The sequence below is a fragment of the Cyclopterus lumpus genome, chromosome 8 (assembly GCF_009769545.1).
Source record: "Cyclopterus lumpus isolate fCycLum1 chromosome 8, fCycLum1.pri, whole genome shotgun sequence".
NCBI classification, from domain to species: Eukaryota; Metazoa; Chordata; class Actinopteri; order Perciformes; family Cyclopteridae; genus Cyclopterus; species Cyclopterus lumpus.
The window spans coordinates 17385728-17403936 of record NC_046973.1 but is presented as its reverse complement, the minus strand read 5'-3'; the positions used below and the strand labels follow the sequence as shown (position 1 = coordinate 17403936).

Below are 18209 nucleotides of genomic sequence, written 5' to 3'. Positions count from 1 at the left end.
TGAAACCTTAATGAGTTCTAAAGGAGATTAAATTATATGTAATTATTATGATAATATTTTCATTAATTCAAGATAACGGGACGACTTTAGAGAACACAGTATTTGTCGGGAGAAGGCAATCTGCCTCACACAGTCAAAGCTATCAAGGCGTGAAATCAGGAATCCTGACGGCAACAAAATGTAATCTTTTTCATACAGAGGGGACAATAGAAGGAGCTGCATACTCTAAGTCTCCTTCGCCACTTTAATTAAAACAGCTCACTGAATATCTCCCTCTCTCACTACCCCACCCCTCTCTCTTTCGCTCTCTCTCTCCCTCTTAAGTATGGAGGGCCAATTTTATCTCGATGCAGAATCTAGTTATTTCCCGCGCACCGAACTTGTCTTAAGCCCATGCCCAGAATCCTCGAATTGCTTCTTTTTTTTCCTCTTGCAAATGTTCATCATTCTTTCTCTCCCTCTTTTTACTGAAATGCAGTTGACATGAAAGAGATGCATTGTGATTCGATGTGGCAGGCTGTAAACTACACATTGACAATGGACAGCGATGGGCTGGAAGAGAAACTTGATTTGGGATGGACTTAATAGTTCACGTGAGAAAAAAAAAAAGAAGAATACTACGTAAATAAATAAAATACTTTGATTGTAACCTCAATGATCGTGTTGGCTGGTTACATTTTACATTCATCTGCTCTTTTAAAATAAAAAATCATGCACAGCGTGTGATGTGAAACGCTGTATGATGTTGGTAATCAGTCTGAATTTGTATACAGCAGAGCGGATATAGTAACGGGCGATTAAAAGGACATTCGGACCACATTCACGAATGACTTAATGGAAGAGGGAGTTAGCTGGCGAGAAGTTGGCATTTAGAAACTGGATTGAGGTAAGAATGTGCGTGTTTGATTTCCTCTACCAGTCCAGTTAATGAATGCTGCGGTTACACATTCTAAATACCTCATTATCTGCATACTGTCGTTTTTGTTTTGCATATATGTTTTTACATCTTACAATAGTCAGGCTACAGAGAGGATTTTTTTTTTAAGGTGTCTTGCTGCCTCAATGGCATAAAGGAGGATTCGCAGCCCTGGTTTTTCTCCTCATGTCCGACTCACCTCCCTTTTCCTCTCCCCTCCCACCTCTCCTCCCCCCTGCAAGTCTAGCCCGAGGGCAGGTAGGGCATCTCGTTATGGTAGTTGTAGTCCGGGCAAACCTTCTGGACCAGGCGGTAGTCCGTACTGTAGAAGGATATGTAGATACAGATGACCTTGAACGGCTTTGAGCAAATCCAGGACACGTGGCTCTGAATCTGCTCCTGGAAGCAGGTCTTGGACGGGTCGTAGTTGCACAGGGAGGTGCGCTTGCTGCGATCCACCTTCTCATAGTCCACACGGCAGTTGAAAATCTTTGAGTCCTTAGGGTAGACCACGCTCTGGCGCTCCAGGTCAAACTCCACCGCCTTGACAGGTGGCACCAGGCTGACGGAGATGTTTCCCTGGCCCGTGGAGTTGTGGCGGAAGTAAACGCTGAACGTGCCGTTACCGTGGTCCACAATCTTGCCGGTGATCAGCAGGTTAAGCCTCACCGTCTTGATATTGGAATAGAAGTCTCCCCAGCCAAACATCTTCTTGAACTTGCCGGTCTTGACGATGGGCCGACGCTTGACCCTGGAGCTGGAGGCGTCGGGTTTGAGCAGGTCGCTCCCCAACATCTCCCAGAACTCCTGTTTCGAAAACTCCTGCTTGGAGAAAGGGACCGGGGAGCGGTAGGGCAGCTCCAGAGAGGTGGTGTTAGCAGCTCTGCTCTTGCTGTGAAGCATCCAGCGGCTCAGGGGCGAGATGGGAGCCTGCCCGCTCAGAAGGCCCACCACCGTCTTGGAGGAGTCGTCTGAGGAGCTCTTGGGGCTGGAGGAGTCGTCTTCTTGACCCAAGGCCACCTAGAGCGAGGAGGTGGAGGTGGGAATTGAAGAAGAAAATAGAGAGAGAAAGTAAGCAGTTATCAGCAAGGTAGAGGACGTGGAGAGAAAACAAATTAAAGGCTTAATCGATACTTCATTTACTGTTCACACCTCTAGTGGTAGTAACCGTGACATTCTATCAATGTTATAAATATAAATAAATGGTTGAAATGTTGCAGGTATTGCTATTATTACATTCTTTAGTTTACCCCAGCCATGAGAGAAAATGCTCCTTTATGTCTAGTTTTCACAGAGCCCATGTAATTCCCTAAGCTCCCTAGTAATGGGATCACATGCCTCCTTCGAACTACTTGAGGCCAGAGGGATCAAAGAACAGATTCAAACAGAAAAATCCACACCAAAACTGAATTCTCATAAAGTGGGTTACTCCTGTGGTCGTGGGGCAGTTTAATCAATATTTGTGAGGGTGGACAATTTTCTACAAAGCCTATAATCCTGTAAAACACTAAAGCTCTGTCATTACAAAATGCTTTCTAAGGTGGTTTCTCTGACAACAGAGGTTGGAGGTTGATTTATGTTCTCATAAAGTGTCTGGATGAACCAAAAGGAGCAGAATTTAAGCAAAAACACTTTCTAAAATGTCCTCCGTTTAATGTTTCATCTCATTTCAGTCACATGAGGTCACTTAAAAACCATCTGATTGGAGAAAAATTGCTCATATGTAAAATCTCAAAGGGAGAAACTAAGCAGACTAAGCAGCTGTGTTGCAAGCGTGTTGCTCCTTTGGCACTGCGGTGCGATTCTGAGAACAGGGGAAATTATTATTGCCTCGAAAGATTTGGTCGGAGGATCAAAGTGTTTGTGGAAGGGGAGGTGGGGAGGCGGGGGACGGAAGAATAAAGTGTTATGTCCAATTAAGATTTTTTTTTAATTAAAGAAAATAATCAGTATCGGCACACACACAAAGCTGTCAGATGTTAACATGAACTCAGGAAAGGGGAGTGAGGGAGGTACGATAGCGCTGCTGTGCTCAGCAGTATATTTGTGAAGAGTGTGTGAATGTAAAAGCAAAGTAATGGGTAATTACTTATCTATTAACAGGTAGCTTCTTTCTAAGGTGCCATAGAAGTCAACAGCATTACTGTGTCCCTCGGACTTACCAGTGGAGAACACACAGGCGCATAAACACACGTGTCGCTTTTGAATTTTTTGGTTGTAAACGTGAACAATAAGTGATGCAAATGCGGGATGAGTTTGTGTACGTGCGTTCCACCCGCAGAGATTTTAAGATGATGCATAATGCATGCACTCCTGTCTGTGCTCTGATCCATCTACTGTCTTGGCTGCCAGGGCTTCCTTAGACAGGTTTTAGTCAGGATTATTAAGTCTGACTCATTTTTATTCCATTTTATGCAGGTTTTTACATCCGGCTCAGATTTGTTCACTTGCGCTGCAGTCAGTCAGCGATATTGATTGTCTGTCTCTCTCAAAACATGTATTTCCTTTCATAACAATGTGTATCGCATTTCAACTGCTTTTGCGAGGATTCCCGCTGATGTGGTTGTGGTCTGGAGTTTGGACTCAGATGAGAGGACCCCCCCCCCCCCCCCCCCCCCCCCCATCTTACTCTAATCTGGCCCTATTGTCGAAGTCTCCTTGAGCAAGACAGTGAGCCCCCAGTTGCTCCACTGCAGCCCACTACTTAATAACTAAGGATGGGTCAAATGCAGAGAAGAATTTCCCCAATAAAGGGATCAATAAAGGATACATTATTATTATTTTTACCACGAGGGTGTTGGAGGCCAGAAGCCCTCTTCTCTCGTTACCTATCAGCTGCTACGCCACACTGCCGCTCAGATCCTTCGGCCTCCCCATGGGGGGGCCAATAACCGCCTTGACGAGGACTCCTTCCTCTTGAATTGCAAGAGCTGAAGACGTATTGAATTTAATCTTTTCAGATGTGTCTTTGTATGACTTTGATGACAAATACACCGTTCCCCACAGCTCTCATTGAAGGACTAGTTTGTGTTTGATTTCTCTTCACAGCACATGAGGCTCGCACTCTGCCTGCCTCCCCAGATACCACTTAGGAGCCCCATGCGGTGTCCTACAAAAAGGCCCTTTAGGGTTCACGATAAAATGTCACTCTTGATTTCTATAAAAACTGCCCCTTACTTTTAAGATCCTGATTATTTTGCCAAAAACTACCGCTTGTCTAGAGTGACTCTCAGATGACGCCAATACTTCTGAGCAAAAACATATTGCAGAAAGCTTTGCAGTAGCTTACATATTGAGCAAGGCAAGGCCTCCCTCTCTTCATTAGGATGCCGGAGAAGCTCAGCTGCAGTAGGGGATGAAGTGAGCATTGTGCTATTGTTGAACAGAAGATTTAAGTGTCTGGCACTGCTGGAGGTGTCAGATTCAGTGTGCAGCATCATTGTCAAAGACACATTTCAAAATGAGCCTAATGTGGCTCTGGAAAAAAATAACTGAAAATGATTTTATTACTGCAGTGAGAGAACACATATGTGTGTGTCTTGGTTTTAATGCTTTTAAATGCAATTGTAATTTCTACAGGTACATTTTTGCAGGTTTTCAAACCCTATGAGATCGAGTGGACAATCAATGCACCTCTGAGGTCACACAGAGGTCACATGTTCAACCGTAGCACATACGTTATTTGTCATCATTAAATATTGCCACTCTGCATTTAACTGGGGGAGTATATGAGGTGTAAGATTTAACTATCAGACCGCTTCCCTAGTTCCACTTGTGCAATGCAAGCAAGATGAGATCACTGTTCACTGTTGTTTTTACAATGTTCCAAGATGAATGCATTGCTTCACTGTAGTGGAATATTCTCCCATTTTAGCATTCTCTCAAGATTGTTTTGCTAACAGTTGAGCACTAATGTGGTGTGCTTTCATACCACCCACTTGCTTTCACATTTAAAACACAGCACAATAAGTCATCCTTTAATGATGCACCTGTGTTGTTACATTACAAAAGTGTTTTGAGTTTCACACTTTTGGTATTTCCCGAAAACTGCGGCTTTAATGTCAGAGGTTCACTGTTCACTCTGCCATGATAAAATATGCACCAACTACGTTGTGTAACATTGTAAAAATGTTGCTTTCGAAGTCCAGAAAAAAGTGACTTTTAGACTAAGTTTGTTTTGTTTCATGAAGCTTGGCGAGATGTATCCCAGCTTTAAGTACCGTAGGCAAAGTGTGGGCGATCAGGTCTTAGCGAGGGGGCGGAGGTTCGGGGTGATTTTGTCATTTGTCACGTGCGCTAAGTGAGTCAGTGAAACGGCTGGAGAGGATGGGAGGTGGCTGCAGGCTCTGTCGCTGTGGTAATTGTGAGTCATTCAGCCCTCAGTGAGCACAGACCCCGGGCCTCTCTCCCAGCAGGGAGGTTGGAGGAAAGGAGCGAACCTCACAAGCCTGCCAGCTCCACAGGCGATGATCAGCCTGTTACAGTGACAGGTACACCGTTGTAACCCCTTTCCCCGGGTGACAAAGGCACACTACGGTCATCATGCAGCAGAGAAATCTGGGAGCCACTTAGTCGAAACCAGAGCCGTAACTCTCACAGAAGCAGCGGTGTGTCAACCAGAGGATGTTGTTCCAAGATTAGACTCCCACTCCAGTTTGATCATTTCGACTATACTGGTTGAGTTCCTGGATTTCCCACCTAGAGCTTCAAAAGACGTGGAGACTGGAGCTAAAACGATTATTGATAAGTCGATCAAAAAATATTTAGATTCACCGTGATTCAAGTAATTATTCTGTCAAAAACACAAAATGAGAATTTCCTGTTTGTCCCCGTTTTTTTTTTTTTTTTTACAAAACGAAATTGAAATTAAATATACCAAATGATGAATTAATTAAAGCATTATTTAACGGTACTTTTTTTATAATAACAGTGGATGAAATGATCATGCTCATTGTTGAATTTGGTCGGTCAAAGTGATGAAAATCATCATCAGATGTTGCAGTTCCCCTCAGATTGACATATTGAGTGTCTTTTGGCCCCAAAAAGCATCAAACAAGTTAATAACTGGTGAACACAGCGGAGCATTAAGCAAACAAAGAGCCAGATATTAACACCACGAGCTGGTAGAAACCAAACTAGAGCTAAAAAGAGTGAATATTGGATTTACATCAGATGGCCAGAAACACGAGTCCAGATTAATGCCAATGTTGTCTGTAAATAGGCAACCGTTTGTTAAAGAGTATTGTTGTAGTAGTAGTGTAGTAATGGAATAATGGATCAAATATTTATTTCACCAATGTACATTATAAATTAAAAGGTGCAGTCTTTACAATGTTCCCCCCCAAGTTATTGCAGATATAGGCCTATATACCAATAAAATAAACAGTAGATGAACAATCATTTCAGCTCTATGTTGTTTTTTCTTACTGGTATTTCTATTTTTATTGTCTTTATTATATCACTTTCCTGTTATATATGTATCGCAATAAGCACTGATTGGGTAAATGTCAGGTAAAAAGATCTCGAAATGTTGATTAAACATCAATTTAGTATGTGACCATATTTAAACGTTTAGGTCACATGGAACGGGTTACATGTAATAAAATTCAACATTTACTTCAGATCTTAAAAGTCTTGAACTTCAACACATGCTTACTCGACTGTGTACTTTATGTATGTATTTAGTGTGTTGTTTGAAAATGTACTTTTAGGTAATTCATAATCCGGATTAAAGTAAATGAACTGATTAACATTAATCTTCCTCTAGGTCTAGATCCACCCAGCGGGGCTTAAAGCCTGTGCTTGTCATGGAGATCTGACAAGTTCAATAAGCACTCCATTTTCCCTTCGTTGTCGAGTTGAACATTTTCTTCATCTCTAATATGACATACATTTTTAATTAAACACCCAAGCAGCTCAGATTTCGTTCATTCTTTTTTTCTTCTCTGTCTGCTCTCCTTATTTCTAGATCCAATATGCTCACTTCAGGAAACTTCTCTATGTTTCATGATTAAAGTCTGAAAATGGCTGTGCCCTTATAACTAATTATTCTTCTGGCTAGTGTAGATTCAAGAGGTAAAAAAGGTAATTTCACAAGAAACAAGCCATTTGACTCTTGATGAATAATTTACTCCGGCTTCTTGGGGGTCACTGGAGCTTCGATCTGATCGGAGAACAAACTCACGACACTGATACTTTTTATTCTAAACTCTCGTCCCGATCTATTCTTTCATCCTCCACCTGCTTCCAGCTCTTTTTGGACATGTTCAGTTGTGTGGTCCTAGTGGAATTGGGCTCATTTTCGTATGCTCAGAGAGAAGCTGGGGTCTGAATTGACTATCAACATTTTTACATTACAGCATATTGACAAGATTGGCGGTGCAAGGAGGGAGCAGAGGGGACTCTTCCTCCTCAGGTTCTCCCCCAATTTGGCTCCAGGGAGCAGGAAGCAGAGCTGATTATTAAAGCGTTGCTCCAGCATTAAAAGCTGAAAGGGCGCTGCTGTTGGTTTCAGGTATGAGAAGCTTTAATTGAATGCCGTCTTATCAATGCTCCAGTCTTTCTCTTGGATTTTGACACCTCAAGCTTAAAAGCATGCATATCTGAGAGGAGTTACCAGTTTCAATCTGCAGCAAAAGTTGTGTAACTGTGTGAACGGGCTAACACTTAAAGTATCACTAAAGGTCATCAGTGGACAGCTATAAAATATGGATGTGGTTGACAGATGTGTTGTATGGTGACCCCAAAGCATCTCTAATGGGTTTGAAGCTCTGCTCAGCTTTACAGGATGCAACGAATACGATATGCCGCACAGCGAAGCACCAAACTAACACGGCAATCTGCTTCTTCTAGCTGAAATCAAACTTTTTTTCTTCTGTTCAGCAGCAGTCTCTAATGGATGACACCAAATGTGAGCACTGAAGTGAAATCTGATCCCAAGTGCTTACTTGTGAAACATTTGACACGCATCCTGACAACAGGTGTGAACTGTAGTCCATCTCAACTGCCACCAGATGAAACAACATTGTTTCGAGCTCTTAAAAATTAAGTGAATGTAATGTGAACGGAATGTTGTGCGCTGTTGTTATCCGGCTACTTTAGGGAGGAAGTTGAGGATGGATGTTTGGACCTACAAAGAATGTGACTTTGACACTGCATACTGTGGTCATACTGTGTATCCTTCCAAGAGTCAATGCTGGTTAACATTAACCACGTATCTAAACCTACGAAAAAAGAATGCACCCTAATTCGTAGATATCCCACGAAATGAGACGTTATATTAACCAAACAGCTAAAGTTGCCTAATCCTAACCAGACCATAACTACACAGGTATCAGTGTAGTGAGCAGTGGCGGCTGGCCAATAGAGGGCCACGGGGCCTGGCCCCACCCACCTAGAGCGACAAAAAATTATTATAATAATAATATTAATTATATTTAATTGTCAATATTTGTGTTTTGGAGATATGGAATACACCCAGTAATATTTGTAAAATAGGATATCTGCACCAAATATATGCTTTTCCTGCAATTCCTGCACGTCCTCTCCGCCTGTCTGCGTGTCTCAGCTGCGCTGGGGCCGAATCGTTTTTTAAAATATATATATATTAGGGTTGGGCACGTTAACGCGTTATAAATACGTTAACATAGCAATACGTTAACATAGTAATCCATTAACGCCGACAATGATTTTTGTAATGCGTTAACAGCATATTTTTTTTAATGCATTGGGAGGGGCTTAACACTGCTGCGCACATTGACCGAGAACATGGAGAAAGGTACGACACTTTTAAATGGACATTTTCATTATAAATCTCTATACCAGGCGGCATAGTTGATAAAAGCAAAGTTAATGGTAACCGCTGTAAACTGGAATGATCTCATGGAGGGGTCGGCTGTCAACCCCCTCTCTCTAGCCAATCATGGGGAGGCATTGTGCATGCTGGTCGAGCTGCGTGCCTGTGATTGGTGGAGCAGAGGGGAGGCGGGTTTGATCTATTCTGAGGACACGGAGTGAGTTAAGCTAGTTAGACGAGTTGATGAAACCGAGCGCACACCGTGCTGTTAGCGTTAGAGTGTCGTGAGTGAAACATACCGAAACGTTACCATAGTGATGAACTAGGTGTTGCATTCACGTGCTTTGACTGTCGTGACAACAGGAGACAGACATTTAGCAGAAACGTGCGCGGAACATTGTATTCATGTTGCACACTTAGCACGAATAGTGCATGAAATGTGATGCTGCTGCGAGACGACTGCCGTGCGCACACCTCCTGCAGGAGGCTGACAGTTCTCTGCGTCCGGCGCTCTGTTACAGTATGGAATGGAGGAATGGATACAAAAAGTTAATGTTGTCATTGTGTAACTGCTCAACCTGCATCACTGAAAGTTTTTTTTTTCTTTCTTTGACTGAGATTCTCCAAAGGAAATCCACAGGCTTTACACACTAAAAAGTCCCCTGCACATTAAATTACAGCTGTGTACTTTCTTTACCTCACTCTAACAAGGACACTAACTACTGAACATACACTGGTAATGCTGTTCCCTGATAAAAGACACATGTGTCTTCTGGTACCTGTTCAGAAAAAAAAGATAAAAGATTTATATTCTGTATGTTTACTTTGCTGTTGCTCTGAGAGTGCCTGTTATATTGTTCTGATAACATTACTTTCAAATAAAAGCGCGTAATACACTAGTTTTTAATTAATTATTGGATTTTGCACATAATACGATTAATCGCTGTTAATCAGAAAAATAATTAATCGATTATATATATATAAGATGTCCTTATTATGTCAGTGTTGGAATAAATGTTAAAAATGCAACTACAAAGTAGAAATGCGTGTTTGATACTTTGCATTGAATCATACTGGGATGTTTGCTGAAATTGATTGGATGGCCCTACCAAAAAAGATTCCACCAGCCGCCACTGGTAGTTGAGCATGTTACTTTTTAATGAACTGACAAAAAGATCGGTTTGTGCTTAAGGTCAGCGAAGCTTTCCAAAAAAAAAAATAATAGAGAACACTTGCAGCTCCTCACTGGATGACTGTGAAGTGCATGACTGCTCAAACTGGAGAAATAAAGGTTAAGATAATTGCTCTCCTATATTCCATGGAAAATGACTGTACTCTGCAACAAATAAATGAATGTTCCTATTATGCATTTATCATACTTGAAACAGTACTTCTTTCAAGCTTGGGTCAAATCCCTTTGGCTGTGCGCTGCTTTAATTGGAAACCCCCCAAAAGCCCCCCAGCGGGCCTTGTCTGGACATGTGCACCACTCTGACCCTGAAAATCATTGTACCGTCACCGGGCAGCACGCTGGCGAACTGCACACTGCGTGTTCATTCACGCTGAACAGACTGTTTACAGATTGTGAGAGAATATATACGGGCTCTTGCTCCCCGGCCTCATCCTGATCTGGTATCCAGTCCCACCATGATGAGGTCAGCAATGAACCTCAGAGCCTGCGGCATCAGAAAAGCCGGAGTTTCCTCCTGTGTTAAACTGCACTGACAGCCTGATGTTCCCCCTTCAAATAAACCCACGTCCCCGTGTCCCACATCGCCTTGTTAATATTGTTTGGATGCCGACTTGAAAAGATGAAAATGTCATTCTATATTGACAATTTCCATAACATTTTCACAACGCAGTAAAACTACTTTATTGTCAGAAGCTCTGTGAAATTAAAACGTCTGTTATGGATTTTCCCCACCCTTAGTTATTCCTTCCTGTGAAAGTCAAGCGCATTTTTATCTGGATCCCGCAGGGAGTTATACCCACTCATTCTACACAAGGCGACGAGTCATTTTTCTTTAAGCTGTGCACTGTAATCCACCCTCCGCTATCCGAATCAGCAGAGAAACCTACAGATAGTCTTCCAGGATCTGCTCTCTCTCTCTCTCTCTCTCTCTCTCTCTCTCTCTCTCTCTCTCTCTCTCTCTCTCCTGCAGTCTCCCAGAGAGCGATGCCACAGTAAATTGTGCTGGTTTTGAGCAGACAACATATTCTGTCTCAGGACAGCCCGGCGCTTCACTTTGAAGGGCTGTCAGTGTGTCAGGGAGCACACTTCCTCTCTGTCCGTCTCTCAGCCTCTCGCTGTCTGTCTCTGTCTGTGGGGCCGCTGGGAGCCTGAGGGGGGGAGGACAGGCGTTCCTCCCTGCCGGCTCCCTCAGCGGGTGGTCAGGAGGGGGAAGGGGTGCACCTCTGGGGTCGCTCGTGCTGTGGTTGTGCATAACTCAAGCGTTTTTTTTGTTTTTTTTTACGCCACAGGCAGGAGGCCACGAGGTTGTCCATTATATCAACAGCAGCCCCCCCCCCCGCTCATTCGCCGCTTCTTCGTGTTTTTATATGTTGTTTTTGTCATTGCTCATTGTTGGGTTGTTTGTTTTGATCAACACAGAACTCGAAAATCGGCGTGACGAAAATAGATGTTTGAGTGAAATGGCTTTAAAATCAAATCATAAAGTTGCACCGGGTGTGCCGGCAGAGCCAAATATATGCGGCTTCAATTTAAGGAGTCAAACAACAATCACGCAGTTATCTGTGCAAATCAAAACGAAGCTCCGCTTATGTGGGCGTTCATTCCAAAGTAAACCAACCAGATTTTTTTCCCACAATTTCCCTCAGCCAATCATATCGTTGCTGTCAAATTTTTGGGGATTATTTTTCTTCTCTGCTGCTGTCAGTGGTCATGTCAGTATGAACCGATACGAGCCTCCTCCCCCATCATATCCCGTGCCTCGTCCTGCCCCATATCCCATCATCAGATCTCCATCCATAGTCCCTTCACCACCCCCACTAGCGTCTCGACAAGACGACGTCACGTTGGGGTCGATTCATCTTATCATGCACCATGTAATTAATTATAAATTAATAAATCATGTCTCTGCTGAGGGGAAATTCTTTCATAAATGTAGATCCACAATGAAAGGGGTACAAGCAGTTGGCATTCATAAATGTCATGGCCAAAGCTTTGAAATGATAATGTGAACAATGTTCAGTTTGAGGATTCGGAAAACAATGGCCATGGTAGAACTGGTACAATGGGTATGGCTATAATCAAAAACTATTTCTAAAATCTATATTTCTAAATAACTGATGATTATTGTCTCGATTAATTCACTAATTTAATTTCATCTCTAACATTTGCAGTATTCTTTTTGCTTGTTTTGTCCCACTAACAGTCCAAAATCTGAAGACGTGCATTTGACTGTTGTGTAAGACAGAGAAAAAAAAAATTCATTTTGAGAAGCTGGAGACGGTAAATGTTAGACAATTTTGTTTGAAAAAGGACTGAAATGGTTAATCAAAAATGTTTGCTGAAATATTTTATGTTGACCGACTGTCAACCAATCATTGCTGCTCTATAACTTGGCACCATTATGGTTACTGTATCATACACAAGATACACCTATAATACACGTCTCCTGTAAATGATCAAGCTTTTGCAGTTGTGTATGGCGTGTGCTCCCCCCAAGCTATATTGCTATCAGTATAACAAGGATTGTGCTACTCATGATGGAGATGACGTCATAACCGTCCCTCTCGTATCAGCCCCTCATGGGGGAAAGAACGGGACAGATGTCGTCGGCACAACACGCTCTCCCTTATGATAGAAATGTGACAATTATGAATGAGTTTTGTGTTTCCTGCGTCCGTGTGGGATGTGAGGTGGAGAGGAGAAGCTTACGAGCTCTGACATGCAGATTGCAACAGTGATGGCAAAGAGGAAGACCAAAAAAAAACAACCAAAAAACCCAAATTAATTCACTCTGCTGCTGCCGCGGTCTCACATTTGTGTCTGCATGCAATGTCAGAGAGTTTTCTCTATTTTTTTCCCACAGGAATAAGGTGTTTTTTTTCTGCTTCGAAAGGAGATGTATCTGGGTGGGCGAGGTCAGCCACCCTGCCAGGAGGACAGGTACCCTAAGGCTAAGGCTTAGGGTACGATTACCCCAAGGCAGCCGCTGATTTGTAATCTTCCACACAAATGCTCAGGTGTGCACAGTGTGTGGGTCTCGTGGGGTTTCCAGACAAACTACTGGCCCTTTCTGCTTCGATTGTGCCTTTTGTTGTCTCGGTTGTTGAACTGCTATGTTACGATTCAAGCGTCCCCATTGCAGTGATGCTCTCTGCAAGGGCTGATGACAATGCCCTCTTGGTCATGAAAGTGATTTTGGCTCTGGGAGGCTTTCTGTGCAAGGAAATGTTTTTGGGGATTTAATTGACGTATTAAATGAGCGCGGGTCTCCTTGCTGATGGCAATGTCAAATAGAGGGTGATGGTAAAAGTGGAGAACATACTGTAACAGCACTGGATCCTTGTTTGGAAATCCGTACACGTGTAATGTTTCCTTTATATTTTCAAACTTCCAAGCCCAGAGAAACCTTGGAATATATACAAATGTCTTCATTCAAATGCAATCTGCAAAAAAAAAAAAAAAACGGGCCACGATGGTCATCGTCTGCATGTGCTCTGAAAGCAATCAGAGGTAGCATAAAGCCGCCCTGTCTCTCACGGCCAAGGAGAGGCTACCTGTGCGAGAGAGCAGCTGCGAGCTCAACACGAGGACGTATGAAGAGCCCGAGCGCCCGATTCCCCAGCGATCTCCGTGTGCGCATGAAGGTTACAGCAGACACAAGGGTAGAATTCTTTCATTAATAAGCTCTTTTGATGGCGGGCACGTGTATTAAGCGCAAACGTTGAGTGAAATTTTGATAAATGAATGTTTAAAACATTTGACCAATTTAAAAAATGACCAGGCGAGTTGATTTGAGAATGAACATCTTGCTCCGAGCTGGAAAGTGGTGTGATTTTGGTGTAGTTGCTGAGGAGAGGGATTCTGCAGTTCACTGGGTCAGTCGGGTTCAATGCCCTGTTCTGTTGCACTTCATTCTTCGATTAGTAGGGATTTAGATTGTTGACCTCATGTCTCTCAGATCTCAGCAGCTGGCGTGTGGATTCAGATTGTCAACCTTCTGCTGTGAACGGTTACTTACTGCTGCAGTTGTAATTATATGTGGATTAAGTGCACTTTCTTGGATGCTTTTGTGCAAAGGGACGAAAGAATCTGCAAAGACTGTCAATGAGGTGCATAAACCTCTGAGGCAGATTTTTTAACTTGTTCTTTTTTTTTTTTTAGCTCTTTATGCACGCCTCACTTCTCTCGTCACCACAGTAATGCACTGGCTCTATTTTCAATGTGTCAAAGTCTCTCCTGGCATTTCCTCTGCATCTTGTGTGACCTCAGTTGACCTTCTGGTGCATATGTTCAGTGGTGAATTTCCCTTACAAAACTGCAACTTTCACATTAGAAGTACACGTTATACAACAAACGATGAGCCATTAAGAATTAAATTAAAAGGTGGATTAATTGGTAATGAAAACAATCGTTAATTGCAGCTATATCTAACATCTTGGCTCTGCTTAACAAACAACTGACCGCAATCGAAAGGACACTACATTCCAAACTATCCTCTTAAATACCCCACAGATTATTATTATCCTCAAATATGCATATCAGCCACTTAGTTCGCTAAAACAAATCCAGTCAGCTTGCCGAGCATCGCAGAAGAAAAAATAACTCTAACCGCTGCCAAAAATAAACATAATTTCTCAAGCAGTCAATTATACAACTGAGATGGTTAATATTATTCACAACCCTCCATTCAAATACAGAGAATAATTAACATTTGAGACACATCATTCATCACATAAACAACAACCGGAGTGGCACCTTGTGTTAATAGTCCTCTATATTAGTAGTCATTTGGTAAAGGCCGCTCGAGACCCAAACCCTTTCTGGGAATTGCGTAGCTATTACAACAGAAAATCATCCAAATCGAATTTTAATGCATAGTAGGCTTATACGATTATTAATCACAAAGCTGTTGCATAATAAAAAGTTACTTCATTTATTAATTGCTCCATAATTTATCAATGTCACGGGGCTAATGAATTACCCAAGATCTCCTGCTGAGGGATGCCATGTACGTTTTGTCATAGATACATGGTCTGGAGAGGGAGGAAAAGTCCCAATTATATTATCATTATCATTAGGCACAGACCTTTTGGGTTACAATAGGCTAACCCTGCAGCTCCCAGAACCAAGACAACACAAGAGCCAGTGTTAAGCCTATTATCCCACACTCTTGTATCTAGTTATACACAATGGCAGATAAGGCACACATCCCCCATATTTTAAGTCAGCGTGTGGTCTCTTCTCTCTCAAATGTGTTGAAACAGCTGTCTCCCGACTAAATAAATCTGTGTGTTTAGTCTTTTACAAGCCCTGTCTGTCAGACCTCAAATCACTAACAGGCCCATTGCTTCCCTGTGAGCACCTGCATACTTTAAAATAAAAATCACAAGGTCATCCTTCCAGGGATGCTAACACAAACGGGTGCATCAAACAAAGCACTCAACCTCACTTGAATATTTCCACTGCACTGACATTTCTTTTTGTATTATTTTTTTTTGGGGGGGGTGGGGTGAGGGGGGGAGTTTGCTCATTTCCTGGGCCCTGTGATCAGCCCAGGGGTTTCCGAGCAGAGGGGGCTCTCAAGTTTTCTCATGTGAATCAAGAGTCGATTTCTCATTAAAGGCTGCTTTTTAATAAATCTGCGAGTGTACATGAAAGGAGGAGTGGGTGATCCAGATTTGATAGTATGGTTATGTAATGTTGGAGATATTCATTAAGTCTGCCAAACAGCTCATGTTTACACATCTGGTGTTATAGGTCAGTGGAGGTCCTTAGGGAAGGTAACACAGTGTATTTAGGTTAGGTTTGTAGTATTACCTAATTTAGTAATAGTTAGCACAATAGAGAACAGAGGTTGTGCCGATAATTTTCACTCACTTCAAAGTTATCTCACCACCCACAGTGAAAATCCTGTATTTAATCATATCTAACAAGACGGAGAGAGTCTTCAGAATAAAGACTTACGAAGAGCTGCTTGCCTCGTCTTTGTGAAGTATATAGTCTATCCTCTCTGGATTTTAGATCCAAGATATAACCAGATGTGCATCACTCTGCAACCTTATGGTGCAATTTGAATCGCAATCGTATTGTTTTTGCATTATTCTTTATTTTTAACCAGATGTGTACATGTGCATGGAAACCCACTCGTTTCAATTGGCATATACATTTTGTTATCAGTTTGGCTCACACAAGTTGTGATAAAGTACAATCCATTCATACCTCAAACTGGTGAAAGCTTTAACGCGAGTCTGTTGGCGTTACGTCTTTTCTTGAAAAAGAAAACGGGAAGGTCACACCTGAGCTGCAGTTTAATTGATTTAGACACATGGTCACTTTTCGTGTCATATATACAGGTAATATATAGGTAGGCATGTGTGACTTCCGTGTGCAGTTACACACCTTAAAGTGACCCGGACATGTCGACTGAATGTTGGGGTTGACATGCAGGCTGATGTGGCTCTAAATCACGCACACATGGAATGATGGACAACGGCGGCACGGTGCGCTATAAGCACGCTGCCAGCACGAGTATATCCGCCGAGTAACTGCGAAAGCGCACCTGAGCCGAGCAGGGTACAACGTGAATTGTATTTACTTAGTAATTATAAGTTAGTGCTATAATAGCACAGCATCAGCACTAATGCGTTTTTGGAAGGAGCGGATATATGAGCACGTCGGGCGATCATTATCTCTGCATCTCTGCAAGAAACAAAAAATAAGCTGCACTTCTGGTGATGTTGTCACTTCGACCACTATCATCTCAGCTGTCAATCACCGCTTCCACATGTTTGTTTTTTTCCAGCTGCATTTTTGTCTACTTATATTCTCTAGTTTGTAAGTTTTTTTTGGGGGGGGGGGGGGGGGGGGGGGGGGCGTGCAGACACCTCGCCGTTCCTTCGTGACGCAGGTAGGTAGGCTTCGAGGTGGTAGCCTACTTGGTTAACAAAAGGTACATCGGAGTGAGACTCGTAAAGGCTACAGCGGGACTCCCCCCCCCCCCCCCCCCCCCCCCCCCCCACACACACACACACTCCCACTCTTTCCTTACCAAACAAGCGGTTCCGTTGAGGAGGAGCAGGATGAAGCCGCGGTTGGGACGCATCATTCCGGCGCGTAAAACCCACAGCTCCCCCCTCACCCGTAGCAAATATACAAAAAGAAAAAAAAAGAAACTCCCGCACAGGGGCTTTTCCTCCTTCAGGAAGAGGTCCTTTCTCCGGCACCGGATCCCTCTCGGCTGACGCACGGTCCCATGTCCAAGGCAGAGCTCAATTGCAGCTTCCACAAACCTAAAACACCGGTGGAAAGCACTTGGAGTCCCCCCCCCCCTTTTTGCCTTTTTCTTGTTTTCCTTTGTCTTGTTTTGTTTTACCAATCCCGGGGGTTGAGTCAAATTAGTTGTGGTATGAGAAATCCATGAATGTGCGGTAGGCTGTTTTCATCCATGCAAACCAACAAAGATATCCCAGCTCAGAGTGAAACGGGTTGACTGGGAAGTGAGTAGATGATATCTGGTCATTGGTGCCAGTGGAGGTCCAGGAGTGATGGAGCTGCAGCCTCCTGCAGAAACTGAGCGATGCTGAGACTGGCAACAGCGAGCACACGTTTTAACAGTTTCTACTCTCTCTCTCTCTCTCTAGCTCTCTCTCTCTCTCTCTCTCCGTGTGTGCCTCTCTCCTCTTTTCTCGCCACGAAATCTCTTCTCTCTCTCCCCCCCTTTTCTCTCTCTCTCTCTCCCCCCCTCCCTTATCTCCATCTCTCTCCACCTACTCTGCATCTCCCTCATTCTCTCGCTCAGCCACTTACTCTGATCCAGTCCACTCAATTAATTGTGCTTAAAAAAACAATCCTAATCAATAACCAGTAGCTACACAACAATACACATCTGTTCCACTTGTATGAGTGCATCTGCCTCTATTTTCCAATCCCTATATATCTGACAACACGTTTTCAGACTGCCTTACTAATCCTTTGGCAACATTGTATAGGCATGGCTCATCACCAAGCCTGTCGTTAAGTATAGTCATCACTGTGGGCGGGGGTAAATCTTTGATAGACTGGGTGCGTTTAGTCACAACAACACAGACCTCCTGTGTCATATGGTAACTGAGGATGTTAAAGCTGCAGCTATACAGGAATGTGTCACAAAGCCTGAGGCTCACTCGTGCTTTGTTCCAATCAGAGGGTTTGTCCTCCCCACAGGTCGGCCTGTGATCCGGAGCCCCCGCCGGAGAGTATCGACGTTCTCACGTGAGCACCAGCGACCGTCACCTCAGTGTGGTGTGATTGATGAATACTTTCCCCAA

General features: G+C 43.2%; 1 protein-coding gene across 1 annotated transcript; it reads right to left on the bottom strand.

Moving 5' to 3' along the window:
• Positions 1 to 1159: 1159 nt before the first annotated feature.
• LOC117735287 (neurexophilin-1) lies at positions 1160 to 17008 on the bottom strand. The gene is made up of 2 exons (XM_034539818.1): positions 16952 to 17008; positions 1160 to 1936 (listed from the first exon to the last, which is right to left on the bottom strand). The coding sequence occupies exons 1-2, from the start codon at positions 17006 to 17008 to the stop codon at positions 1160 to 1162; spliced, it is 834 nt and encodes a 277-aa protein (XP_034395709.1).
• Positions 17009 to 18209: the final 1201 nt, after the last annotated feature.

Bases quoted from the DNA above. Each gene is read 5' to 3' on its own strand.
- LOC117735287 (XM_034539818.1), bottom strand. From the start codon at position 17,008: ATGATGCGTCCCAACCGCGGCTTCATCCTGCTCCTCCTCAACGGAACC. The intron at 1,937-16,951 runs GTAAGGAAAGAG...TCCTCGCTCTAG, and splicing joins TCAACGGAACCGCTTGTTTG to GTGGCCTTGGGTCAAGAAGA.